The sequence below is a fragment of the Oncorhynchus mykiss genome, chromosome 13 (genome assembly GCF_057628025.1).
Source record: "Oncorhynchus mykiss isolate SJ-2025 chromosome 13, ASM5762802v1, whole genome shotgun sequence".
NCBI lineage: Eukaryota > Metazoa > Chordata > Actinopteri > Salmoniformes > Salmonidae > Oncorhynchus > Oncorhynchus mykiss.
The window spans coordinates 69,078,229-69,093,822 of NC_143034.1; the positions used below are offsets into that span (position 1 = coordinate 69,078,229).

Consider the following 15,594-nt stretch of genomic DNA (forward strand, 5'->3'; position numbering starts at 1 on the left):
TCCCCTCCTGGTGAAGCTGCTGTTGAGAGGAGGTTCTCTAGATGCTGGGCTGTCCTGTTACACAGAGCTCACTGTACTCTAGGGCACTCAACTGCACTCTACACAGTGCAACACAGCTATCCGGGCTCAGCCACACCTGGCCACACACAACACAGAAGCTAGTTCCAGAATAGCTGGCCGTAGGGCTAGCTCCAGAATACCTGTCCGTAGGGCTAGCTCCAGAATACCTGGCCGTAGGGATAGCTCCAGAATACCTGGCTGTAGGGCTAGCTCCAGAATACCTGTCCGTAGGGCTAGCTCCAGAATACCTGGTCGTAGGGATTGCTCCAGAATACCTGGCCGTAGGGATAGCTCCAGAATACCTGGCCGTAGGGCTAGCTCCAGAATACCTGGCTGTAGGGCTAGCTCCAGAATACCTGCCCATAGGGCTAGCTCCAGAATACCTGGTCGTAGGGATTGCTCCAGAATACCTGGCCGTAGGGATAGCTCCAGAATACCTGGCCGTAGGGCTAGCTCCAGAATACCTGGCCGTAGGGCTAGCTCCAGAATACCTGGCTAGGGCTAGCTCCAGAATACCTGGCCGTAGGGACAGCTCCAGAATACCTGGCTGTAGGGCTAGCTCCAGAATACCTGTCCGTAGGGCTAGCTCCAGAATACCTGGGTGTAGGGATAGCTCCAGAATACCTGGCTGTAAGGCTAGCTCCAGAATACCTGTCTGTAAGGCTAGCTCCAGAATACCTGTCTGTAAGGCTAGCTCCAGAATACCTGTCCGTAGGGCTAGCTCCAGAATACCTGGCTGTAGGGCTAGCTCCAGAATACCTGGTCGTAGGGATAGCTCCAGAATACCTGGCTGTAGGGATAGCTCCAGAATACCTGGCTGTAGGGATAGCTCCAGAATACCTGTCCGTAGGGCTAGCTCCAGAATACCTGGCTGTAGGGCTAGCTCCAGAATACCTGGCCGTAGGGATAGCTCCAGAATACCTGTCCGTAGGGCTAGCTCCAGAATGTTTTTGTTTTTATTTTACCTTTATTTAACGAGGCAAGTCAGTTAAGAACAAATTCTTATTTACAATGACGGCCTAGGAACAGTGGGTTTAACTGCCTTGTTCAGGGTCAGAATGACAGATTCGATCTTGCAACCTTTCTGTTTCTAGCCCAACACCCTAACCACTAGGCTACCTGTCGTATACCAGGAGACTGTAAGGTTAGCTCTTTAGCTACAGTACTTCTTCACTATGTCTTGTAGCTTGTGCTCAAGGCTTGGCTCCATTATACTTAGAATAATCTCTGTTTTACCTCACTCACTCCAGAACTACATGATTAGATATACCTATAAAAAGGCTAACTTCACAAACCACAATCAGACCCTCCGATGGTGGTAATAGCCCCCTACTGGACAGAGACGGTGGTAATATCCCCCTACTGGACGGAGACGGTGGTAATAGCCCCCTACTGGACGGAGACGGTGGTAATAGCCCCCTACTGGACGGAGACGGTGGTAATAGCCCCCTACTGGACGGAGACGGTGGTAATAACCCCCTACTGGACGGAGACGGTGGTAATAGCCCCCTACTGGACGGAGACAGTGGTAATAACCCCCTACTGGACGGAGACAGTGGTAATAACCCCCTACTGGACGGAGACGGTGGTAATATCCCCCTACTGGACGGAGACGGTGGTAATAGCCCCCTACTGGACGGAGACGGTGGTAATAGCCCCCTACTGGACGGAGACGGTGGTAATAGCCCCCTACTGGACGGAGACGGTGGTAATAACCCCCCACTGGACGGAGACGGTGGTAATAGCCCCCTACTGGACGGAGACGGTGGTAATATCCCCCTACTGGACGGAGACGGTGGTAATAGCCCCCTACTGGACGGAGACGGTGGTAATAGCCCCCTACTGGACGGAGACGGTGGTAATATCCCCCTACTGGACGGAGACGGTGGTAATAGCCCCCTACTGGACGGAGACGGTGATAATAGCCCCCTACTGGACGGAGAAGGTGGTAATAGCCCCCTACTGGACGGAGACGGTGGTAATATCCCCCTACTGGACGGAGACGGTGGTAATAGCCCCCTACTGGACGGAGACGGTGGTAATATCCCCCTACTGGACGGAGATGGTGGTAATATCCCCCTACTGGACGGAGATGGTGGTAATAGCCCCCTAACTGGACGGAGACGGTGATAATAGCCCCCTACTGGACGGAGACGGTGGTAATAGCCCCCTACTGGACGGAGACGGTGGTAATAGCCCCCTACTGGACAAAGACGGTGGTAATAGCCCCACAATAACTAATCAACACTGGTACTTTGTGAGCCCTACATTTTTTTTCCCCTTTCTCTCTCTGTGTGTGTGTGTGTGTGCCACCTATATATTCTCTGCTCCTCAGCTAAAACTACATTCATTCTCAAAGCATAGCGTTACAAATACCTAACATGTAAAACCACCTATCTTTGTATCACTCGATTGAATTGCAAACTGGTGAGCTTGGCTGAACCGAATGTATGCACACACACACACACACACACACACACACACACACACACACACACACACACACACACACACAGTGTGGATAAAAGCTTATGCACCATGACCATTTATCACCCTTTCCCCATGACTACTAACAACACACACCAGTCTTTATTACCTCCATAACTCACCCATACACACATGATGTATCTCATTGGCTGTCTCCCCTCCCCTCTAGCGGTGTGTCCACCACGATAGACCCATTCTGGGACATCAGTCTGGACCTGCCGGGCTCGTCCACTCCCTTCTGGCCCCTTAGCCCCGGGGGAGACGGCTCAACGGTCAAAGGAGAGAGCCATCTTTCAGGGGCCACCACGCTCACAGACTGTCTACGCAGGTAGAGCACACGAAACGACTGTCCGTCCCCAGGTCTTTCACCATGTCTGTCCCTCTCTCCTCTTCATATGGGCCACCATCTCTCACAATGTCACTTTAAGGGGCTTTATTGGCTTGGGAAACGCATGTTTACATTGCCAAGGAAAGTGAAATGGATTATAAACAATAAAGCATTTACTGTAAACATTACACTTACAAAAGTTTCAAAAGAATTAAGACATTTCAAATTATATCTCTGTATACAATGGTGTTTGTTCTTCACTGGTTGCCCTTCTCTTGTGGCAACAGGTCACACATCTTGCTGCTGTGATGGCACATTGTGGTATTTCACCCAGTAGATATGAGAGTTTATTAAAATTGGATTTGTTTTTTAAATTGTCTGTCTGTAATTGAATGAATGTCAATTTGCTCTTTATCTTCCATCTCCTCTGTTACCTGTCCTCACTTCCTCTCTCTTCCTCTTCCTCTTGTACTTCATCACCAGTCACAGCCTGGTTGCTGCAGCATGACTCTTAAAGGCACAGACAGGGCTGATTCTGAGGGGTGAACACATTGTTACAGTATACACACTTGGGGTCTGTTCCAATAGCCACACTTAGCATAGCACTGGGAATCAAGCAATGTGTTGGGCACGCATTCTTAGTGGAATGCTAGTGTGGAGGTTGGATTGTTTTTGTTTATTCAGGTCCCCGTTTAGCGTTTGCAAAGTAGCAGCTCTTCTTCCTGGGGTCCTTGTCTTGGGAACATGTGCTGCAGTGTGTGAAGTCTTTCTCTCTGGCTGATGGCCAGTATCAGTCCTCAGTCACATCGTTGACCATCAGTGTTGGCCTCCCCCCTACAGAAAACGGTTGGCTTCACTGTTCCATCCACAGGCGTGGTCTGGTCACTGCTAAGCATTATAGTGCAGCCTCTGGCAGTGTAACCATGGAAACTGACCTGTTGTGTATCACTACAAACACATTCTGTTGTCTTTTTATACACTGAGTGGACAAAACATTAGGAACACCTGCTCTCTCCATGACTTAGACTGACCGGGTGAATCCGGGGTAGTAGGAGGTAGGTGCCAGGCGTACCGGTTTGTGTCAAGAACTGCAACGCTGCTGGGTTTTTCACTTTCAACAGTTTCCTGTGTGGATGAAGAATGGTCCTCCACCCAAAGGACATCTAGCCAACTTGAGACAACAATGGGAAGCATTGGAGTCAACATGGGCCAGCATCCCTTTTGACACCTTGTAGTCCATGCCCTGCGGAATTGAGGCTGTTCTCAGGGGGTGCAGCTTAATATTAGGAAGGTGTTCCTAATGTTATGTACACTCAGTGTGTTTCTACTTTATCTGTCTCTGTACCCTCTGTATGTATTATCTTCCCTCTTTCTCTCTTCCTCCACCCCTTTCTCACCCTTCCTTCTCTCTCTCCTCATATTCTCTCGCTCTCCTCATATTCTCTCGCTCTCTTCATGCTCTCTCCTCATGCTCTCTCTCTCTCCTCATGCTCTCTCTCTCTCCTCATGTTCTCTCTCTCTCCTCATGCTCTCTCTCTCTCCTCATGCTCTCTCTCTCTCCTCATGCTCTCTCTCTCCTCATGCTCTCTCTCTCTCCTCATATTCTCTCGCTCTCCTCATATTCTCTCGCTCTCTTCATGCTCTCTCTCCTCATGCTCTCTCTCTCTCCTCATGCTCTCTCTCTCTCTCCTCATGCTCTCTCTCTCTCTCCTCATGCTCTCTCTCTCTCCTCATGCTCTCTCTCGTGCTCCTCATACTCTCTCTTGCTCTCTCCTCGTGCTCTCTCGCTCTCTCTCCTCGTGCTCTCTCTCCTCGTGCTCTCTCCTCGTGCTCTCTCTCCTCGTGCTCTCTCTCCTCGTGCTCTCTCTCCTCGTGCTCTCTCTCCTCGTGCTCTCTCTCCTCCTGCTCTCCTCCTGCTCTCCTCCTGCTCTCTCCTGCTCTCTCCTCCTGCTCTCTCCTCGTGCTCTCTCTCCTCGTGCTCTCTCTCCTCGTGCTCTCTCCTCGTGCTCTCTCCTCGTGCTCTCTCCTCGTGCTCTCTCTCTCCTCGTACTCCCCGCGCTCTCTCGCTCTCTTCTCATGCTCTCTCCCCATGCTCTGTCACTCTCATGCTTTCTCTCCCCATGCTCTCCTCATGCTCTCTCGCGCTCATGCTCTCTTGCGCTCATGCTCTCTCGCGCTCATGCTCTCTCGCTCTCCTCATGCTCTCCCGCTCTCTCTCCTCATACTCTCGCGCTCGCTCTCCTCATGCTCTCTCGTTCTCTCTCTCTCCTCAAGCTCTCTCGTTCTCTCTCTCTCCTCAAGATCTCTCGTTCTCTCTCCCCCTCTCTCCCCCTCTCTCTCCTGTCTTTCTCTTAATATTCCACTCCCTCTTTCTGCAGGTTCACTCGGCCTGAGCATCTAGGAAGCAGTGCCAAAATCAAATGTGGCGGTTGCCATAGTTACCAGGAGTCCACCAAACAGCTGACGATGAAGAAGCTCCCCATCGTGGCGTGTTTCCATCTCAAAGTGAGTCTCTCTCTGCTCCTCTCTGCTCCCAGCCAATCACAAGAGGACCACTAAGGACAATCTATTGAAATACAATATAAGAACTTATCATATAATAATGAAGTATAATAATATATAATAAATATATTGAAATATATGAATATAAGAAAATATCATTTTACATTTTGCATTCTCACTGTATACTTATAGATCCCTTTTATAACTACTGGTAGAAGGCTTTGTGTGTGGAAAGATTTGCCTTCCATTACTGTCACTACACACACACACAGAGAGTCACACATACAGACAGCCTTCTACACGTTTTATTTATGGAGTATGGGGGAGCCATACATAAGCTTTTTGAAATATTCCTAGGACTATGCTGAACGTGGGAATCTCTCTTCTCTTCAGACTGATCCATCTATTACCATCAGGGCTCTAGTCTGACAGCTCTCTACTTCTCACACGTAATCCCTCCCTTCAGAATGACAAGAAGATCAGGGAGGAGTCTAAATAATGTATCTCTCTCATCCCTCCCCCTCTGCTCTCCTTCTTCCCCTCTCCCTCTTCCCCCTCTTCTCTCTTTTCCCCCTTCTCTCTCTTTTCCCCCTTTGCTCTCTTTTCCCCCCATTCGCTCTCTTTTCCCCCCATTCGCTCTCTTTTCCCCCCTTCGCTCTCTTTTCCCCCCTTCGCTCTCTTTTCCCCCCTTCGCGCTCTCTTCCCCCCATTCGCTCTCTTTTCCCCCCATTCGCTCTCTTTTCCCCCTTTGCTCTCTTTTCCCCCCATTCGCTCTCTTTTCCCCCCATTCGCTCTCTTTTCCCCCCATTCGCTCTCTTTTCCCCATTCGCTCTCTTTTCCCCCTTCGCTCTCTTTTCCCCCCATTCGCTCTCTTTTCCCCCTTCTCTCTCTTTTCCCCCATTCGCTCTCTTTTCACCCTTCGCTCTCTTTTCCCCCCTTCGCTCTCTTTTCCCCCTTCTCTCTCTTTTCCCCCTTCTCTCTCTTTTCCCCCTCTTTTCCCCCTTCTCTCTATTTTCCCCCTCTCTCCTTTCTGCCCCTCTTCTCTCTCTTTTCCCCCCTTCGCTCTCTTTTCCCCCTTCTCTCTCTTTTCCCTCTTCTTTCTCTTTTCCCCCTCTCTTCCCCCTTCTCTCTCTTCCCCATCTCTCCTTTCTGCCCCCTCTTCTCTCTCTTTTCCCCCTCTTTTCCCCCTTCTCTCTCTTTTCCCCCTTCTCTCTCTTTTCCCCTTCTCTCTTTCCCTCCTCCCCTCTCCCCCTCTCTTTCCTCTTTTTCCTCTCTTTTCTCTTTCCTCTCTTCACTCTTTCCCCTCTTCTCTTCCTTCTCTCCCTCTTCCCCTATCTTCTTTCTCTCCCCCTCTCTTCTCTCCTCTCCCTCCTACCTCCTGGGCTGTAGCGGTTTGAACACTCTGCCAAACTGAGGAGGAAGATCACCACCTACGTCTCCTTCCCTCTAGAGCTGGACATGACACCTTTCATAGCTTCCAGGTGAGGTCTCACACACACACACACACACACACTGCAGATCTAAGCTCTGGTTTGGAAATAGAAAACCCTCACTCCTCGTGCTCCCGCACTATAAAATAATGATGAGTGTATGAACGCTGTGTGTTCTCCATCCTCCACCTTCCTACTGCCTGTCGTATACCCTGCCATCCTACTGTCTATCGTATACCCTGCCTTCCTACTGTCTGTCGTATACTCTACCTTCATACTGTCTATCATATACCCTGCCATCCTACTGTCTATCGTATACCCTGCCTTCCTACTGTCTGTCGTATACTCTACCTTCATACTGTCTATCATATACCCTGCCATCCTACTGTCTATCATATACCCTGCCTTCCTACTGTCTGTCGTATACCCTGCCTTCCTACTGCCTGTCGTATACCCCGCCTTCCTACTGCCTGTCGTATACCCTGCCTTCCTACTGTCTATCATATACCCTACCTTCCTACTGTCTGTCGTATACCCTGCCTTCCTACTGTCTATCGTATACCCCGCCTTCCTACTGTCTATCGTATACCCTGCCGTCCTACTGTCTATCGTATACCCCGCCTTCCTACTGCCTGTCGTATACCCTGCCTTCCTACTGTCTGTCGTATACCCTGCCTTCCTACTGCCTGTCGTATACCCCGCCTTCCTACTGCCTGTCGTATACCCTGCCTTCCTACTGCCTGTCGTATACCCTACCTTCCTACTGCCTGTCGTATACCCTACCTTCCTACTGTCTGTCGTATACCCTGCCTTCCTACTGCCTGTCGTATACCCTGCTTTCCTACTGTCTATCGTATACCCCACCTTCCTACTGTCTATCGTATACCCCGCCTTCCTACTGTCTATCGTATACCCCGCCGTTCCTACTGTCTATCGTATACCCCGCCTTCCTACTGCCTGTCGTATACCCCGCCTTCCTACTGCCTGTCGTATACCCCGCCTTCCTACTGCCTGTCGTATACCCTGCCTTCCTACTGCCTGTCGTATACCCTGCCTTCCTACTGCCTGTCGTATACCCTGCCTTCCTACTGCCTGTCGTATACCCCGCCTTCCTACTGCCTGTCGTATACCCCGCCTTCCTACTGCCTGTCGTATACCCCGCCTTCCTACTGTCTATCATATACCCTACCTTTCTACTGTCTATCATATACCCTACCTTCCTACTGTCTGTCGTATACCCTGCCTTCCTACTGCCTGTCGTAATCCCTGCTTTCCTACTGCCTGTCATATACCCTACCTTCCTACTGTCTATCGTATACCCCGCCTTCCTACTGTCTATCGTATACCCCGCCTTCCTACTGTCTGTCGTATACCCCGCCTTCCTACTGCCTGTCGTATACCCCGCCTTCCTACTGCCTGTCGTATACCCTGCCTTCCTACTGCCTGTCGTATACCCTGCCTTCCTACTGTCTATCATATACCCTACCTTCCTACTGCCTGTCGTATACCCTGCCTTCCTACTGTCTGTTGTATACCCTGCCTTCCTACTGTCTGTCGTATACCCTGCCTTCCTACTGTCTATCATATAGCCTGCCTTCCTACTGTCTATCGTATACCCCGCCTTCCTACTGCCTGTCGTATACCCCGCCTTCCTACTGTCTGTCGTATACCCCGCCTTCCTACTGCCTGTCGTATACCCCGCCTTCCTACTGCCTGTCGTATACCCCGCCTTCCTACTGTCTATCATATAGCCTGCCTTCCTACTGTCTATCGTATACCCCGCCTTCCTACTGCCTGTCGTATACCCCGCCTTCCTACTGTCTATCGTATACCCTGCCGTCCTACTGTCTATCGTATACCCTGCCTTCCTACTGTCTATCATATAGCCTGCCTTCCTACTGTCTATCGTATACCCCGCCTTCCTACTGCCTGTCGTATACCCCGCCTTCCTACTGTCTATCGTATACCCCGCCTTCCTACTGCCTGTCGTATACCCCGCCTTCCTACTGCCTATCGTATACCCCGCCTTCCTACTGCCTGTCGTATACCCCGCCTTCCTACTGCCTGTCGTATACCCTGCCTGTCGTATACCCTGCCTTCCTACTGCCTGTCGTATACCCCGCCTTCCTACTGTCTATCATATACCCCGCCTTCCTACTGCCTGTCGTATACCCCGCCTTCCTACTGTCTATCATATACCCCGCCTTCCTACTGCCTGTCGTATACCCCGCCTTCCTACTGCCTGTCGTATACCCTGCCTGTCGTATACCCTGCCTTCCTACTGCCTGTCGTATACCCCGCCTTCCTACTGTCTATCATATACCCCGCCTTCCTACTGCCTGTCGTATACCCCGCCTTCCTACTGCCTGTCGTATACCCCGCCTTCCTACTGTCTATCATATACCCCGCCTTCCTACTGCCTGTCGTATACCCCGCCTTCCTACTGTCTGTCGTATACCCCGCCTTCCTACTGCCTGTCGTATACCCTGCCTGTCGTATACCCTGCCTTCCTACTGCCTGTCGTATACCCCGCCTTCCTACTGTCTGTCGTATACCCTGCCTTCCTACTGCCTGTCGTATACCCCGCCTTCCTACTGTCTGTCGTATACCCTGCCTTCCTACTGCCTGTCGTATACCCTGCCTTCCTACTGTCTGTCGTATACCCTGCCTTCCTACTGTCTGTCGTATACCCTGCCTTCCTACTGTCTGTCGTATACCCCGCCTTCCTACTGTCTGTCGTATACCCCGCCTTCCTACTGCCTGTCGTATACCCTACCTTCCTACTGTCTGTCGTATACCCTGCCTTCCTACTGCCTATCATATACCCTGCCTTCCTACTGTCTGTCGTATACCCTGCCTTCCTACTGCCTATCATATACCCTGCCTTCCTACTGTCTGTCGTATACCCTGCCTTCCTACTGTCTGTCGTATACCCTGCCTTCCTACTGTCTGTCGTATACCCCGCCTTCCTACTGTCTGTCGTATACCCCGCCTTCCTACTGCCTGTCGTATACCCTGCCTGTCGTATACCCTGCCTTCCTACTGCCTGTCGTATACCCCGCCTTCCTACTGTCTGTCGTATACCCCGCCTTCCTACTGCCTGTCGTATACCCTGCCTGTCGTATACCCTGCCTTCCTACTGCCTGTCGTATACCCCGCCTTCCTACTGCCTGTCGTATACCCCGCCTTCCTACTGCCTGCCTGTTCGGCATTGAACCATGCTTTGATCATGCGGCTCTGGCTGTAGTGAGCGGCATAGAAATAGGAGAGTGTAGGAGGCTCTCCTGTCTGTCTGCTTATTATGCAGGACACCCCTGCCACCTAGTGGATGTGTGGGACACATGTCATCCTCTGGGGTTCTTTGTACTTTAAATAGTTTATAACTGGAGAAATGTCTTGACCCCAAAATCAATTGATCAATCAATCCAAGACACAGTATTATGTCTGAATACTCATGACAGAATTCTAGTATGTGGTAACACTTTCCTTCATAACACTGTCAAACGTGACATAACAGATTGTAGTAACAGTCACTCTTGAACTAACACTCCTACTACCACTGACTATGTTGAGGAAACAGGAGCTCACTATGACTGACTGATATGTGTGTTTCTCACCCAGCTACCTTAAGGTGAAAAGACTTTACGTCACAGGGGATAAGAGCATCAGCTTAATGACTACTATACAAATGTAACCTTCACTGTGACACTGTCATTTGAATGACTGTTATGTAACCTGGATGTTTCAAGTCAACTGTAACCATGTATGTTGGATGATGTTCTTCTCACTGTCCCGTGTCATTTGATATGAGCATGTGACAGTGTCTCTGTCCTCTACAGTAAGGAGAGCAGGATGAATGGCCAGTATCAACAGACAGTAGAAGTATTAAACAACGACAATAAGTAAGTATATCGGGGTTTATTCTGTTATGGTAAACAACGTATCACCAGTAAACAGCACCAGATCTGGCTTCAAGTAAGGTTGAAATGTTGTTTAAACATTTGATCTGTCTGGGCTTGATTGAGCTTGCCTTGCACAATGGAACCAAGAAAATAGTTGAAAAAGTGCAAACATGGCCCACCTAGCACTCCAGACGAGCTAAAAGAAACGCTGAAAGGATTTCACATTTCCACTAGTATTTGAAGCCTGGTCTGAATAACACCTTATTCTAATGTTGATGGGTTTCCATGTATGCAGTTTGTAATTTATTTGAGAACGGAAGCACAGAGAAAAAGCTAGATTCATCTCATAATTGATTCCATTCTAGCGCAACAGCGAATGCTAACGGCGTGGAGCTTCCTAGTCCGACTCCCAAATGAAATCAATGTAAACACTATTAAATGTAGCTCCATTGTTCTCCTCCATGGAGGTTACACTGGCATGCGTTATCCCAGACATTTACCAGGGTTAAATGACTCCATGTTATACACTACCATGTCTAGTTGGTACTTTGACTGGGGTACTAAGGACAAGAGTGTTCATCACCATGGTCCCTGTGACTGTTTTGATGGATTGGATGAAGGCCATTGACTGTCCCTCTGACTCGTTGTCATGGTCAGAGAAATGGATGTGTAAACTAAGAGGAATAGGTGGAGCCAGAATAATCAGGTGAAGTCAATATATACCACCAGCTGTGTTATAAAGTACTTTAAGTCAACCTCGCTTCCTTCTCCACTGTCTCTGTGTGTGTGTGTGTGTTGTGGTGCACCAGGTAGTCTCTGTTTAACTGTCCACTGTCTCTGTGTGTGTGTGTGTGTGTGTTGTGGTGCACCAGATAGTGTCTGTTTAACTGTCCACTGTCTCTGTGTGTGTTGTGGTGGACCAGGTAGTCTCTGTTTAACTGTCCACTGTCTCTGTGTGTGTTGTGTTGGACCAGGTAGTCTCTGTTTAACTGTCCACTGTCTCTGTGTGTGTGTGTTGTGTTGGACCAGGTAGTCTCTGTTTAACTGTCCACTGTCTCTGTGTGTGTTGTGGTGGACCAGGTAGTCTCTGTTTAACTGTCCACTGTCTCTGTGTGTGTTGTGGTGGACCAGGTAGTCTCTGTTTAACTGTCCACTGTCTCTGTGTGTGTTGTGGTGGACCAGGTATTCTCTGTTTAACTGTCCACTGTCTCTGTGTGTGTTGTGGTGGACCAGGTATTCTCTGTTTAACTGTCCACTGTCTGTGTGTGTGTTGTGGTGGACCAGGTAGTCTCTGTTTAAATGTCCACTGTGTCAGTGTGTGTGTTGTGGTGGACCAGGTAGTCTCTGTTTAACTGTCCACTGTCTCTGTGTGTGTTGTGGTGGACCAGGTAGTCTCTGTTTAACTGTCCACTGTCTCTGTGTGTGTTGTGGTGGACCAGGTAGTCTCTGTTTAACTGTCCACTGTCTCTGTGTGTGTTGTGGTGGACCAGGTATTCTCTGTTTAACTGTCCACTGTCTCTGTGTGTGTTGTGGTGGACCAGGTAGTCTCTGTTTAACTGTCCACTGTCTCTGTGTGTTGTGGTGGACCAGGTAGTCTCTGTTTAACTGTCCACTGTCTGTGTGTGTTGTGGTGGACCAGGTAGTCTCTGTTTAACTGTCCACTGTCTCAGTGTGTGTGTTGTGGTGGACCAGGTAGTCTCTGTTTAACTGTCCACTGTCTGTGTGTGTTGTGGTGGACCAGGTAGTCTCTGTTTAACTGTCCACTGTCTCTGTGTGTGTTGTGGTGGACCAGGTAGTGCCTGTTTAACTGTCCACTGTCTCTGTGTGTGTGTTGTGGTGGACCAGGTAGTCTCTGTTTAACTGTCCACTGTCTCTGTGTGTGTTGTGGTGGACCAGGTAGTCTCTGTTTAACTGTCCACTGTCTGTGTGTGTGTTGTGGTGGACCAGGTAGTGCCTGTTTAACTGTCCACTGTCTCTGTGTGTTGTGGTGGACCAGGTAGTCTCTGTTTAACTGTCCACTGTCTCTGTGTGTGTTGTGGTGGACCAGGTAGTCTCTGTTTAACTGTCCACTGTCTGTGTGTGTGTGCTGTGGTGGACCAGGTAGTGCCTGTTTAACTGTCCACTGTCTCTGTGTGTTGTGGTGGACCAGGTAGTCTCTGTTTAACTGTCCACTGTCTCTGTGTGTTGTGGTGGACCAGGTAGTCTCTGTTTAACTGTCCACTGTCTGTGTGTGTGTTGTGGTGGACCAGGTAGTCTCTGTTTAACTGTCCACTGTCTCTGTGTGTGTTGTGGTGGACCAGGTAGTCTCTGTTTAACTGTCCACTGTCTGTGTGTGTGTTGTGGTGGACCAGGTAGTGCCTGTTTAACTGTCCACTGTCTCTGTGTGTGTTGTGGTGGACCAGGTAGTCTCTGTTTAACTGTCCACTGTCTCTGTGTGTGTTGTGGTGGACCAGGTAGTCTCTGTTTAACTGTCCACTGTCTCTGTGTGTGTGTTGTGGTGGACCAGGTAGTCTCTGTTTAACTGTCCACTGTCTCTCTGTGTGTGTTGTGGTGGACCAGGTAGTCTCTGTTTAACTGTCCACTGTCTCTCTGTGTGTGTTGTGGTGGACCAGGTAGTGCCTGTTTAACTGTCCACTGTCTCTGTGTGTTGTGGTGGACCAGGTATTCTCTGTTTAACTGTCCACTGTCTGTGTGTGTGTTGTGGTGGACCAGGTAGTCTCTGTTTAACTGTCCACTGTCTGTGTGTGTGTTGTGGTGGACCAGGTAGTGCCTGTTTAACTGTCCACTGTCTCTGTGTGTGTGTGTGTGTTGTGGTGGATCAGGTAGTCTCTGTTTAACTGTCCACTGTCTCTGTGTGTGTTGTGGTGGACCAGGTAGTCTCTGTTTAACTGTCCACTGTCCACTGTCTGTGTGTTGTGGTGGACCAGGTAGTCTCTGTTTAACTGTCCACTGTCTCTGTGTGTGTTGTGGTGGACCAGGTAGTCTCTGTTTAAATGTCCACTGTGTCAGTGTGTGTGTTGTGGTGGACCAAGTAGTGCCTGTTTAACTGTCCACTGTCTCTGTGTGTGTTGTGGTGGACCAGGTAGTCTCTGTTTAAATGTCCACTGTGTCAGTGTGTGTGTTGTGGTGGACCAGGTAGTGCCTGTTTAACTGTCCACTGTCTCTGTGTGTTGTGGTGGACCAGGTAGTCTCTGTTTAACTGTCCACTGTCTCTGTGTGTGTTGTGGTGGACCAGGTAGTCTCTGTTTAACTGTCCACTGTCTCTGTGTGTGTTGTGGTGGACCAGGTAGTCTCTGTTTAACTGTCCACTGTCTCTGTGTGTGTTGTGGTGGACCAGGTAGTCTCTGTTTAACTGTCCACTCTCTCTGTGTGTGTTGTGGTGGACCAGGTAGTGCCTGTTTAACTGTCCACTGTCTCTGTGTGTGTTGTGGTGGACCAGGTAGTCTCTGTTTAACTGTCCACTGTCTCTCTGTGTGTGTTGTGGTGGACCAGGTAGTCTCTGTTTAACTGTCCACTGTCTCTGTGTGTTGTGGTGGACCAGGTATTCTCTGTTTAACTGTCCACTGTCTCTGTGTGTTGTGGTGGACCAGGTAGTGCCTGTTTAACTGTCCACTGTCTCTGTGTGTTGTGGTGGACCAGGTAGTCTCTGTTTAACTGTCCACTGTCTGTGTGTGTGTTGTGGTGGACCAGGTAGTCTCTGTTTAACTGTCCACTGTCTCTGTGTGTTGTGGTGGACCAGGTAGTCTCTGTTTAACTGTCCACTGTCTTTGTGTGTGTTGTGGTGGACCAGGTAGTCTCTGTTTAACTGTCCACTGTCTCTGTGTGTTGTGGTGGACCAGGTAGTCTCTGTTTAACTGTCCACTTTCTCTGTGTGTGTTGTGGTGGACCAGGTAGTCTCTGTTTAACTGTCCACTGTCTCTGTGTGTGTTGTGGTGGACCAGGTAGTCTCTGTTTAACTGTCCACTGTCTGTGTGTGTGTTGTGGTGGACCAGGTAGTCTCTGTTTAACTGTCCACTGTCTCTGTGTGTGTTGTGGTGGACCAGGTAGTCTCTGTTTAACTGTCCACTGTCTCTGTGTGTGTTGTGGTGGACCAGGTATTCTCTGTTTAACTGTCCACTGTCTCAGTGTGTGTGTTGTGGTGGACCAGGTAGTCTCTGTTTAACTGTCCACTGTCGCTGTGTGTGTGTGTGTGTTGTGGTGGACCAGGTATTCTCTGTTTAACTGTCCACTGTCTCTGTGTGTGTTGTGGTGGACCAGGTAGTCTCTTTTTAAATGTCCACTGTCTCAGTGTGTGTGTTGTGGTAGACCAGGTAGTCTCTGTTTAACTGTCCACTGTCTCTGTGTGTGTGTGTGTGTTGTGGTGGACCAGGTAGTCTCTGTTTAACTCTCCACTGTCCCTGTGTGTGTGTGTTGTGTTGTGGTGGACCAGGTATTCTCTGTTTTAATTCTCAACTGTCTCTGTGTGTGTGTTGTGGTGGACCAGGTATTCTCTGTTTTAATTCTCCACTGTCCCTGTGTGTGTGTTGTGGTGGACCAGGTATTCTCTGTTTAACTGTGTGTTGTGATGGAGCAAGTATTCTCTGTTTAACTGTCTGTGTGTTGTGGTGGAGCAGGTATTCTCTGTTTAACTGTCTGTGTGTTGTGATGGAGCAGGTATTCTCTGTTTAACTGTCTGTGTGTTGTGATGGAGCAAGTATTCTCTGTTTAACTGTCTGTGTGTTGTGATGGAGCAGGTATTCTCTGTTTAACTGTCTGTGTGTTGTGGTGGAGCAGGTATTCTCTGTTTAACTGTGTGTTGTGGTGGAGCAGGTATTCTCTGTTTAACTGTCTGTGTGTTGTGGTGGAACAGGTATTCTCTGTTTAACTGTCTGTGTGTTGTGGTGGA

General features: G+C 49.4%; 1 protein-coding gene across 2 annotated transcripts in view; it reads left to right on the top strand.

Moving 5' to 3' along the window:
* Positions 1-15,594, top strand: part of LOC110514624 (ubiquitin carboxyl-terminal hydrolase 22-like) — a 74,242-nt gene that overhangs the window by 54,488 nt on the left and 4,160 nt on the right. For both annotated transcript variants that reach the window (XM_036941792.2, XM_036941793.2), the window contains 4 exons: positions 2,717-2,875; positions 5,254-5,380; positions 6,767-6,858; positions 10,647-10,709. In XM_036941792.2, the coding sequence (XP_036797687.2) occupies positions 2,717-2,875; positions 5,254-5,380; positions 6,767-6,858; positions 10,647-10,709 (441 nt within the window). The remainder of the gene's footprint in view (positions 1-2,716; positions 2,876-5,253; positions 5,381-6,766; positions 6,859-10,646; positions 10,710-15,594) is intronic.